Source organism: Nomascus leucogenys, chromosome 25, assembly GCF_006542625.1.
Source record: "Nomascus leucogenys isolate Asia chromosome 25, Asia_NLE_v1, whole genome shotgun sequence".
NCBI lineage: Eukaryota > Metazoa > Chordata > Mammalia > Primates > Hylobatidae > Nomascus > Nomascus leucogenys.
In genome coordinates this window covers 22894440-22907099 of record NC_044405.1, presented here as the reverse complement: position 1 = coordinate 22907099, position 12660 = coordinate 22894440, and the positions used below count along the sequence as shown (strand labels likewise).

General features: G+C 38.9%; 1 protein-coding gene across 1 annotated transcript in view; it reads left to right on the top strand.

The window, feature by feature from the left end:
• The window catches only part of KCNJ6 (potassium inwardly rectifying channel subfamily J member 6), a 299630-nt gene extending 287242 nt beyond the window's left edge, over positions 1-12388 (top strand). Inside the window, exon 4 of the mRNA XM_003263922.4 lies at positions 10525-12388. Within this exon, the coding sequence (XP_003263970.1) occupies positions 10525-10850 (326 nt within the window). The 3' untranslated portion in view covers positions 10851-12388. The remainder of the gene's footprint in view (positions 1-10524) is intronic.
• Positions 12389-12660: the final 272 nt, after the last annotated feature.

The window sequence follows — 12660 nt, the reverse complement described above, 5'->3', positions numbered from 1 at the left end:
CATATGGAACCAAAAAAGAGCCTGCATCGCCAAGTCAATCCTAAGCCAAAAGAACAAAGCCAGAGGCATTGCGCTACCTGACTTCAAACTATACTACAAGGCTACAGTAACCAAAACAGCATGGTACTGGTACCAAAACAGAGATATAGATCAATGGAACAGAACAGAGCCCTCAGAAATAATGCCGCATATCCACAACTATCTGATCTTTGACAAATCTGACAAAAACAAGAAATGGGGAAAGGATTCCCTATTCAATAAATGGTGCTGGGAAAACTGGCTAGCCATATGTAGAAAGCTGAAACTGGATCCCTTCCTTACACCTTACACAAAAATTAATTCAAGATGGATTAAAGACTTACATGTTAGACCTAAAACCATAAAAACTCTAGAAGAAAACCTAGGCAATACCATTCAGGACATAGGCATGGGCAAGGACTTCACGTCTGAAACACCAAAAGCAATGGCAACAAAAGCCAAAATTGACAAATGGGATCTAATTAAACTAAAGAGCTTCTGCACAGCAAAAGAAACTACCATCAGAGTGAACAGGCAACCTACAAAATGGGAGAAAATTTTCACAACCTACTCATCTGAGAAAGGGCTAATATCCAGAATCTACAAAGAACTCAAACAAATTTACAAGAAAAAAACAAACAACCCCATCAAAAAGTGAGCGAAGGATATGAACAGACACTTCTCAAAAGAAGACATTTATGCAGCCAAAAAACACATGCAAAAATGCTCATCATCACTAGCCATCAGAGAAATGCAAATCAAAACCACAATGAGATACCATCTCACACCAGTTAGAATGGCCATCATTAAAAAGTCAGGAAACAACAGGTGCTGGAGAGGATGTGGAGAAATAGGAACATTTTTACACTGTTGGTGGGACTGTAAACTAGTTCAACCATTGTGGAAGTCAGTGTGGCGATTCCTCAGGGATCTAGAACTAGAAATACCATTTGACCCAGCCACCCCATTTCTGGGTATATACCCAAAGGATTATAAATCATGCTGCTATAAAGACACATGCACACGTATGTTTATTGCGGCACTATTCACAATAGCAAAGACTTGGAACCAACCCAAATGTCCAACAACGATAGACTGGATTAAGAAAATGTGGCACATATACACCATGGAATGTGTATAAAAAATGATGAGTTCATGTCCTTTGTAGGGACATGGATGAAAATGGAAACCATCATTCTCAGCAAACTATCCCAAGGACAAAAAACCAAACACCACATGTTCTCACTCATAGGTGGGAATTGAACAATGAGAACACATGGACACAGGAAGGGGAACATCACACTCCGGGGACTGTTGTGGGGTGGGGGGAGGGGGGAGGGATAGCATTAGGAGATATACCTAATGCTAAATGACAAGTTAATCGGTGCAGCACACCAACATGGCACATGTATACATATGTAATAAACCTGCACATTGTGCACATGTACCCTAAAACTTAAAGTATAATAATAAAATTAAAAAAAGAAAAAAGTAAAAATGATACTGCTGTCCTAGTTCATTGTGTTACTATAAAGGAATATCTGAGGCTGGGTAATTTATGAAGAAAAGAGGTTCATTTGGTTCTTGATTCTGCAGGCTGTACAGGAAGCATGGCCCCGACCTCTGGTGAGGACTTCAGGAAGCTTCCACTCATGGCGGAAGGGGAAAAGGGAGCAGGTGCATGGCGCTCACATGGCAAGAGAGAAAGGAAGAGAGAGAGAGGATGGAGATGCCAGGCTCTTTTTAAACAATCAGTTCTCATGAGAACTGATAGAACGAGAACTTACTCATTACCTTGGGCATGGCACCAAGCACCCCATGACCCAAACTCCTTCCATCAGGCCCCACCCTCAACATTGGGGATCAAATTTCAACCTGGGATTTGGAGAGGAAAAATATTCAAAGTATAACAACTGCTATGAACATAACCATACATGTTTCCTGTTGCACATGTCCATAGTTACTAAATATGTCCTGTGATCTAATAGAGTGAGTCCCTACAGTTTGTTCTTCTCCAGGAGAGTGTTGACTTTTGAGTCTTTGTACTTCCTTACGGTGTAAGAAAGGATTTGTCAAATCCATTTTTTTTTAACTTTAACAATATTTTGTTGGGATTGCATTGAATCTATAAAGTAACTTGGGAAAAACTGACATCTTTAGGATGTTTAATCATCCTATCCATGAACATGATATATCTCTCCATTTATTTAAATCTTCCTGTCTCTCAAATTGTGTAATTTCTAAATTGTCATAAAAGTTTTGTATTTCTATTATTAGATTTATTTCTAGGTTTTTTTGTTGTTGTTGATAGAGGAAATGGTGAAGGGTTGTTGTTACGTCTTTTGTTTGTTGCTGGTATATAAAAATATACATAAGTTTTCTGCATAGATTTTTAAATTCTAGCCACCTTGCTAAACGTTCTTAGTAATCCTAATAGTTGTACTACTCTTGTGGATTTTCTATGTACACAGTTATATTATCTGCAAATAATGAAAGTTTTATTTCTGAATCAAATTATTTTATTTGTTTTATCTTATTTATACTGGCAAAGCCCTTTGGTAAAATACTGAATAGAAAAGGCGATAGCAAGCATTTACTGCATCTGTATTTAAAATCACTGGTCCTGACTTTAAACAATCCTAACTTTTGATCATCATCATCATCAAAAATAATGATTGTTTAGATTTTTGGTAGGTACAGTTGGTCTCATATTCAAAGTTTATTAAGAAGTTTCATCATAAGTGGTTTTTGAATTTTATCAAATGAATTCTATGCACATATTTAAGTGATCTTTCAATCTTTTAACATGATAAATTATATGATCAGTATTCTAAGGTTAAACCACCCTTGCATTCCTTGGAATAAACCCAACTTGATCATGGTGTATCTTTTTTTCTAAACTGTTGGATTTGGTTTGCTAATATTTCTTCTAGGATTCTTGTAGCTACACAAGTGAATAATATGGGCTTGTGTTCTCCCTTTTTTTCTCTTTCTTGTACTAGATTTATGACTTTATTGTCAAGATTATTTGCCTTATAGAATGAGTTAGGAAATGATTCTATTTCCTAGGAAAGTTTATATAAAATTATCATGATTTCTTCCTAGAATATTTCATTGAACTCATCTTTAAGATTGTCTGGGCTTTGTAATTTCTTTATGGCAAGTTTTTAATCACTGGCTCAATTTCATAATTGGTTACAAGGTATCTCTGCTTTTTATTTTTACTTAAATAAGTATTGGTAATTTATATGATTTAGAAAATTGTCCATTTCATCTATATGTTTAAGTTATTATAATCTCCTTTTGTGTTTTCAGTCTCTGCTGTTTCTATAGTTATGTATACCTTTGAGTTCCCAATGCCATTTATTTTTGCCTTCTATACATTTTACTTGGCCAGTCTGATCAGAGATTTGTCTATTTTACTAGACTTTTCAAAAAAACAACTTTTGCCTTTATTGATCCTCACTGTGGTTGATTTGTTTTATATTGTATTAATTTATACAGTGATCTTTGTTGCCTATTTCCCGTGAATTAATTGTTTTTCATTTACTAATGTCTTAAGTTGAATATTCTAAACATTAGTGTTGAGACTTTCTTCTTTTCTAATATATGCATTTAGGCATATAAATTTTTCTTACTTTCTATATGCCCTTTTATTTTTATATTTAGAATTTCAATATCAGTCAGTCCTAAGTACTATCAAATTTCCATTACGGTTTCTTCTTTGACATTTAGAAGTGTGGTCATATATTCCAAAATGAGGTAATTTTTAAGTTCATCTTTTCTTATTGTTTTCTGTCCTGTGCATGCAAAGCTCACGATTATATCAATTCACACACAGAATCTGGAAATCCTCTTCTCCCGTTCTCTCCTCTGTGAGATCCACCCCTCCCCCCGTCGGCCCCCACTTTCAGCTCCCGGGCCTCCTTTTCTGATACTTCTTTCTTTAAAGCCAAGACTTGCTCAGCATTTGAGCCACCTGGGCTGCTGCATGGTTTTACACAATCGGGGCCACTCTTAGGGTAAAGCAGTGAGAGGAAAGAGGAAAATGCAGCCACAAACTCTGGTCCCTGGAATTCCCCTTTCCCAATACTCGGTCCAAAAAGACAGGCTGTCTCTCAGTTTTTGGCACCTGTGTCACTGCCACACTGCAGAGCAGCTGAGATCAAATGCTGCACTCAGGGCTGGTGGGGAAGTCTTCACACTCAGTTACTGGGGATTCCCACTCCCGTCTCTGACTCACAGCAGCACCTTTTCCTGGTCCTCCGGTTAGAAAGGCAGGGTTTCTGAGATTTTTCTCCCAGCACTTGTTCTGCACTGGGGCCACTCTCAGGTTAAAGCCAGAAAATAAAAGAGGAAGGCAGAAAAACTTATCCCCAGACGATTCATTCCTCAAGTTTTGACTCCCTTCTCCAATCGTCCTGCTTTTATGAACTTTCTAGAGTCTTCAGGTGGTTTCATTTTGTACATTGTCCAGAGGCCTCAACTATACTTGGTGGGAAGGAATAGGTGCATTACTCCCTCTTCACCAGCCCCAGAAGGCTCATCTCTTGCTTTTACTGAACTCAGGTTTAATTCAAATTATGAATTTTGTACTTTTCCAGCATTGTGTTTTAGCTGAGGGTCCTTCATCTGCAGACAGACATGACGCTGGAAGAAGTAATCTCCTGCTTTCTTTTCTAATCACTCACAAGCAATCTTTTTATTTAACATTAATAATACATTTCAGACATGGCCAATGAACAATATTAAGCTGTTTCTGTATAGTTCTCTAAGTCTACTCTTTTCACTTAACCATAAGTACTTGCTGGGAACCTCCAATGTTGAAGCGCTGTGCTAAATGCTAAGGAATATGGAAATAAGACCAGTAGATCCTCAGGGCATTCACAATTCAGCAAGGAAAACAGACACATATAACTGCTGTAAAACACTCTGATAAGTGCTGTGATAGGTCACTGAAGTGTTATGGTGGCCTGGAACTCAATAGTTCCAGCAAGAGACTGGTTGGTCACAATGTGCTTTGGAAAGGAGACCACACATTAGTTAGCTCTTGAAAGATGAGCAGCATTTTACCATGGGAAGTCAAGATAAAGGAGAGGACAAGCACTGTCACAAAAATAGAAATGCAAATGGCGACTACCGTTAACAACAATGCGTTATATACCCAAAAATTGCTCAGAGTAGATTTTAAATGTTCTCACAACAAAAAAGTAAGTGTGTGAGGTAATGGATATCTCAATTAGCCAGACTTAGCCTTTTCACAACATACACATATATCAAAATATCACGTACACCATCAATATGTATAATTCGTATTTGTCAAACAGATAAATACATAAAACAAAAGGTAAGACATTTTGTAATTTTCCAGCCTTGTGTTATATCTTAGCTAAGGGTCCTTCATATGCAGACTGACGTGATGATGGAAGCAGAAGTCTCCCACTTTGTTTTCTAATGACTCACAAGCCATCTTTTTATTTAATAATACACTCAGACATGGCCAATGAACAATATTAAGCTGTTTCTGTATAGTTCCCCAAGTCCACTCTTTTCACTTAGCAAGTACTTGGGAACCTCCAATATTGAAGCACTGTGCAAATGCTAAGGAATATGGAAATAAACAAGACAAATAGATCCTCAAGGCATTCACAATACAATAAGAAAAACAGACACCTATGACTGCATGCTCAAAGGAGATCAAGATCAGGTTTTCCACCTTTTGCTCTTCACCAAATGAAGCATCTCTTTTTCCAGCAAGTACTTTATTCACAAAATAACCTAGTTCTGGGAGCCTTTATGATTATGTCCCTGATATGGAACATAAACACCACACACACACACACACACAGATGTCATCTTGGCAATTCTGCCTTGCTTATGAGGCTAACTCAGTTGGTTTTATTTTGTTACTTTTCCAAATTCAGTAAAACATCACACTTTTAAAGACTGGACTGGGACCTAAGTCAATACGTAAGACAGGAATTTTTTCTGAAGAAAATTATCATTTTACCCTAGAAATACTTTTTAATATTTTACTGATAGGCAAACATTAATATTCTTTTTTATCCTTTTTTAAATGAGCTCTGATATAAAAATGATAAAAATTGGAAAAGCATCCATGAACATTTACTTAAATCTTACTTATTACATAAATTAAATACTCCTCTTCAAATGGCACTATGGAAAGGTATTTTCCTCTCCCCATAGAAGTCAGTAAGTGTATTGAGTTTGCTGCCATAACAAAGTACCACAGACTGAGTGGCTTAAACATCAGAAATTTATTTCCTGACAAGGCTGGATGGTAGACGTCTGAGAACAAAATGTGAACAGGGCTGGTTCTCCTGAGACCTCTCCTTGGCTTGTAGATGACCATCTCCTCCCTGTGTCTTCACATAATCTTTCCTCTGTGTGTGTCTGTGTCCTAATTTCCTCTTCTTATAAGGACATCAATTATATTAGATTAGGGCCCACCAGTATGGCCTTATTTTAACTTAATTAACTCTTTAAAGATCCCATCTCAAGCATGTCACATTCTGAAATGCTGGAGATTAGGACTTCAGCATATGAATGTGGGGGTGGGGGTGCACAATTCAGCCCATAATAGTACACTTAAGACAACCTACACAAACCAAGCCAATATTATTAATATTTCCCACAACAAATAGACCCGCCACATATTTTGGATCACTTTGTTTTATTGATTAAATAAAACTATGATATATTCATATAATGGAATAGTATAATTGCCATAAAATGGAATAACCTTAAAATCATTCTGGAGAAAAACATTTATATTTACCTATGTAGTTACTTTTTCCAATGTTCTTTATTTCTTCATGTGGATTTGAGTTACGGTCTAGTCTATGGCCATACCACCCTGAACACACCTGTTCTCATCTGAGTTACTATCTAGTGTCTTTTTATTTTAGTCTGAAGGACTCCATCTATTATTTCTTGGAGTACAGGTCTGCTAGCAACAAAGTCTCTCCATTTTTGTTCATGGAATGGCTTCATTTCTCCTTCATTTGTGAAGGATAATTTTGCTGGATATAGAATCTTGGTTGCCAGTCTTTTTCTTTCAGTGCTTTTAATAATGTCTTCTCATTGCCTTCTGGCTTCCATGGTTTCTAATGAGGAATAAGCTATTAATATCACTGAAAATCACTTGCATGTAATGAGTTGTTTATCTTTTGCTGCCTTCAAGATTCTACCTTCATCATCGTGTTTCAACAGTTTGATTATGATGTGTCTCAGTGTGAATCTCTTTGGGTTCACCTTACTTGTGGTTTGTTAAGTTTTTTAGATGTATAGATTAATGGTTTTCATTGAATTAAAGACTTTCCAGTCATTATGTCTTCACATAATCCTTCTGCTATTTTCTCTTTATACTCTCCTTCTGGGGCTCCTACTATGCATATGTTGGTATGCTTGCTGTGTCCCACAGGTCTCTGAGGTACTGTTCATTTTTCTCCATTCTTTTTTCTTTCTATACCTCAATAATTTCAACTGACCTATCTTCAGGCTCACTGATTCTCTCTTCTGCCAGCTCAAATCTGCTAAGTTCCTATAGTAATTCTTTTCTTTCATTTATTATACTTTTTACTTCAGAATTTATGTTGGGATTTTAGATGTAACTTATTTTTATTATTGATATTCTTTATTTGGGGAAACAGTGTTTCCCTATTTCCTTTAGTTCTTTAGACATGGCTTCTTTTAGTTCTTTGAACATATTAAAGATAGGTGATTTAAAGTCTTTCTCTAGTGAATCCAATGCCTAGGCTTCCTCAAGGACAGTTTCTATTGACTGCTTCCCTTCCTGTGTATGGGACATACTTTCTTATTTCTTTGCATGTGTCATAAATTTTTGTTGAAAACAGGCATTTTAAGTAATATAATGTAGTAACCCTGAAAATCAGATTCTCCCTCCTTTTCAGAGTTTTTTGTTGCCATTGCTATTTGTTTTTTAGTAACTTTCCTGAGCTAATTTTGTAAGGTTTGTACTTTTTGTGTATATGGCCACTAAAGTCTCTGCTCAGTTAATTTAGTGATCAGCTAATAATTAGACAGATTCTCTTAAAAGCCAGTAACCAAAAATCTCCCAGTCTTTGTCAAGGGTCTCTATGTACATGGTGGGAGGTGCCTTCAACATTCAGTCAGGCACTTTACACCTCTGCATTAACCTTCACCTCCTACTTGCACAGAGACTCGGTGTCAACCAGAAGTGAGAGCTCAGGGCCTTCTCTGGTTTTCCTTGGGCATGTGCACAGCCCTACACATGCATGTGATCTTCTAGTTTCTCTGGAATATGTCAGAGCTTTCCAAAGCTCCCTGTGAACCTCTTTCCCCAGAATTTTTGTTCTTTGATTAGCCTGCTGTTTTCCCTCACTGTTATCACAGCCCTATTTTCTAGCCACTTTACCATAAACATGTACTTCCTTGGTGGAAAAAGAGTTATTGGATCACCTTTTCCTCTTGACTTCCTGATTGTTTCTCATTCTGATCCCACATATCACTGCCATCACCTGTCTTCACCACACCCTCAGGCACAGATAAAAGAATTCAGAAGAGAAACATTGTTTGAGAAGTAAAATCAAATCAGTGTTGACCTTTTTTTTTTCTAATACCTAAAAGCCCTGCAATGTTTGTTTTAGAGGCATAAAGGCGGGGCTTCTGTGGGTCATCCAGGGGAACATTTCAATGTTTTGAAGGGTCACATTTCAGTTTTGAGATTAAGAGGAAGAGCACAGAGCTGGGGTGAGGGCTGGTGCTGGCTCAGGCTCTGACAGCTATAGTTGAGTCAATCACATAGGTCCCTGGCACCCCAGTTTCTTCTTCTAGACACAAGGAGCAAATGCAGTGCTGCAGGAATATTGTGTAGCTCTGGATCCTTCTGTGTAAACATTCACAGGTATCCTCTTCTCCCTAATCCACCTGCATTCAGCACAAAGCAGCTGCGTAATACTTATTGGTGGTCCTAACAGATGACATACTGACTGGCTGGCTGCTCTCCTGAATGAATGAACACAGGGCCACAGTATGATATTCATGAGTCCCTGGTGATCTTGCCTTTGGAAGCCCCTTGCCCCATTAAGAAAATGTTTTAAGTTCTATTTTACAACTGTGTTGGTATAAAGATAAATATATTAACATTCCATCTAAAAGTTTATCTTTTCTGATTTTAAAAGAGTTAAAACATTTTCACGGGCCTCTAGAAGTATCATGGGCCGTAGACACCACACCTTTTTGCCTAATGGAGAAGTCAGCCCTGGATTAATGACTGAATGAATGTTTTCATTTCCTGAGAATTTGTATAAAAGATTTCTTTGACCTCAGAAAAAATTTTAAAAACCACACAAGTGTCATTTCTCATATCTTATGCCACACTTGTTACCTATTTTTATTTTCCAAGGAGGGGGCTGGACTTTTCCTCATTCTGCCATTTCATATTTAAAAGAAAGCTACTTCCTGACTCCAGGGCTGCTGGTAGCTCACGTGGTGCTTTTATGCAAATTACAAAAAGGCTTCTCATCTTTAAGAAAAGGGAAAAGTGGCTAGGAGCAGTGGCTCACGCCTGTAATCCCAACACTTTGGGAGGCCGAGGCAGGTGGATTGCCTGAGCTCAGGAGTTCACGAACAGCCTGGGCCACACGATGAAACTCCGTCTCTACTAAAATACAAAAAAAAAAAATTAGCCAGACATGGCGGTGTGCACCTGTAGTCCCAGCTGCTCAGAAGTCTGAGACAGGAGAATTGCTTGAACCCTGAAGGCGGAGGTTGCAGTGAGCCGAGATCGCACCACTGCACTCCAGCCTGGGCGACAGAGTGAGACTCCATCTCAAAAAAAAAAAAAAAAAAAAAAAAGAAGGGGGAAAAGCTTTTAAAGTAGTTATGATGCACGGTCTGAGCAACTATGACCACTGGGCCTAAGGAAAGTGCAAATTCAGGTGGGTGACCCTTCCAACTGCATCTGGGGCCACAGTCATGGCCTGTGTGTTAATGGCAGGTGGGAGGGTAACACTGATCTGTCGCCTCTAGCTTCAAAACAGCCTAAGTGTAGTTCCATATATGAAATTTCATTCTAAGTCTGTGGCCAAAGAGCTCAAATCCCATTAGAACCCAGGCTAAACCTCCAAGAGCAGTAGGAGGCCAGAGTCATGGCTTCAGGGTTCTCCCAGAGCAGGGTGGACCAGACATAGCCACACACACGCAAAAACTTGTGTGCATTTGCACACTTGATTTCCTTTGTGTGTGCATGGCCATGCAGGCAAATGTGGCTTGATGTGTGCCAGGACTCTCTCATTGTTCCCCAGGACTCCCCTAAGAGGCCTGGAATCTCCATGGCACATTAGCATGCCTCTACAACATGAATGACACCTACTAAGTGTGGCATCGTACGCAGGTCAGTCTCAACAGCTGCATGCAGTACTCCTCCTGGCTCTCTGTGACTCCTTGGCCATGGAAAGCCCACACTTACATATGCTAAAGCCTCTATTCTTCTCTCTGCAGGGATGACATGCCAAGCTCGAAGCTCCTACATCACCAGTGAGATCCTGTGGGGTTACCGGTTCACACCTGTCCTGACCCTGGAGGATGGGTTCTATGAAGTTGACTACAACAGCTTCCATGAGACCTATGAGACCAGCACCCCATCCCTTAGTGCCAAAGAGCTGGCCGAGTTAGCCAGCAGGGCAGAGCTGCCCCTGAGTTGGTCTGTATCCAGCAAACTCAACCAACATGCAGAACTGGAGACTGAAGAGGAAGAAAAGAACCTTGAAGAGCAAACAGAAAGAAATGGTGATGTGGCAAACCTGGAGAATGAATCCAAAGTTTAGTGCCCTAGCTGGGCAACCCCTTCTCTTCTCCCCCCAACACAATCTTTCCTTGTCTCTCATTCTCTTTCTTTTCTGTCTCTCTTGCTTTTTTATTTGTTTATATTTAATTTTTTACATGACCAGAAAACAAATCTTCAAGGTGTAAAATATCTACCTGCCCTCTCTCAGTTATTCAGATTGACAAGGTAGACATGGATTTGATGAAGGTGCAAAGTGTCCTCATTTGTGGCCCAAGCCTGGTCTCCTCCCAAAATACTACACGTCCAACTCCTGGAGATTTCAGTTACTTACCTGCATGTGTTATACAATACCAGATCACTCAAAAAGGTGTGTCAAAGATTTTACCTGGGATATGACAAGCAAGGTTTCTGGTGCCTATTTATTCATTCAGTGAGACACAGCGTGGAGCCCTCAGTTTTATGGATCCCAATTCATTTCATCTACTACAGGGTGAGGTGCTTGCCCCAATGTGGGTGTGGCAGTTACAGGGCCCAGGTGAGCTGAAGACAAACCACTGTACATATATATGCCTTATGTAATTATTTTCTTTTTGTAGTTAGTAATAAAACCTAGCATGTACAAAAGTACCATAGAACAGAACTTCTAAATACTGTACATAGATGTATCATTAATGTAGGTTTAGATATATAACTTTAGAAATAAGAAGCAAAAAAAAAAAAAAAAAAAAGAAAGAAAGATTCCTAACATGCAGTAGGCATTTCTGTTTTGATGTCTGTGTTTTCCAGGTTATTTTGATCCAGTTGACAGCTGGCCCTTCAGTGCATGGCCTTTGTTTGTGTCTCAGACTGGCAGACGTTAGGGTACCTCACTGTTCCCACGCTGATCCTTTCATTGAATCTAATAAGCCATAGGTCTGGGGGATATTGAGGGGTCTGGTAGATGGCAAAACCCACCACCAATATGCTGATATACTGTGAAATGTTACAAACAGATGTCTTTTTTTAAAAGATAACAAGGGCCTCACTAACTGGTCTGGAGGAGGGGGAATACCAGGAAGGAGATATTCTCTAGCCTGTCACCAAAGGTATGTTTTTACTTTTCACATGAGCTCTTGCCTTTTGTAGTACAATAATTTAGGAAACTTTTCTGCAAAACCATTGATTCTCCAGCTGTAGTTTCTCTACAGACTCTTACAATGAGACATGGTAAGTTAGCAGAAGATGGTTTGGGTCTAAAGCCATGAAATTCACGAAGGCATGTAGTGAGTGGCATGCATTATAATCATTGACCTCTCACACTTTGACTGTATCTGGCGTTCTGAGAATGACATCTCGCCTGTCCCTGGGGCTCATCCATCAACATTTCTTGCATTGTGATCTTTTATTATTTTGAATGACCAGAGTTCAGTATTCAAAGATTAGATCAACAATCTTGACGACTGTCTAAGAAATGTCTCTAGAGTATGCCACAGGTTAGAAATCAAATCCAGTGTCTCTCAATCAAAAGAAAACAAACAAAAAAGTCCAGCCTTAATTCACTTTAATCTGCAAACAGGAAAGAAGGGAGCAAGAGAGGAAGGGAGGAAGGAAGGGAGGAAGGGAGGAAGGGAGGAAGGAAGGAAGGAAGGGTATTTGTACTGGAAATCTGAATTTTAAAATGAAAAAAATAAGGAAACAAATATTAGATCAAACCTCCGGGGCAGGTGGAGATTTTGCACTGTTACAGATCTTTCACATTCATTTTGCATTTATAAGCTGTTTGTTCTTTAACACAGTTGCCCATCATAAATATTCATTGAATGGATCCAAGTTTATTTTCAGCTCCTACAGCTGTGCTCAGTTTGAGGCTC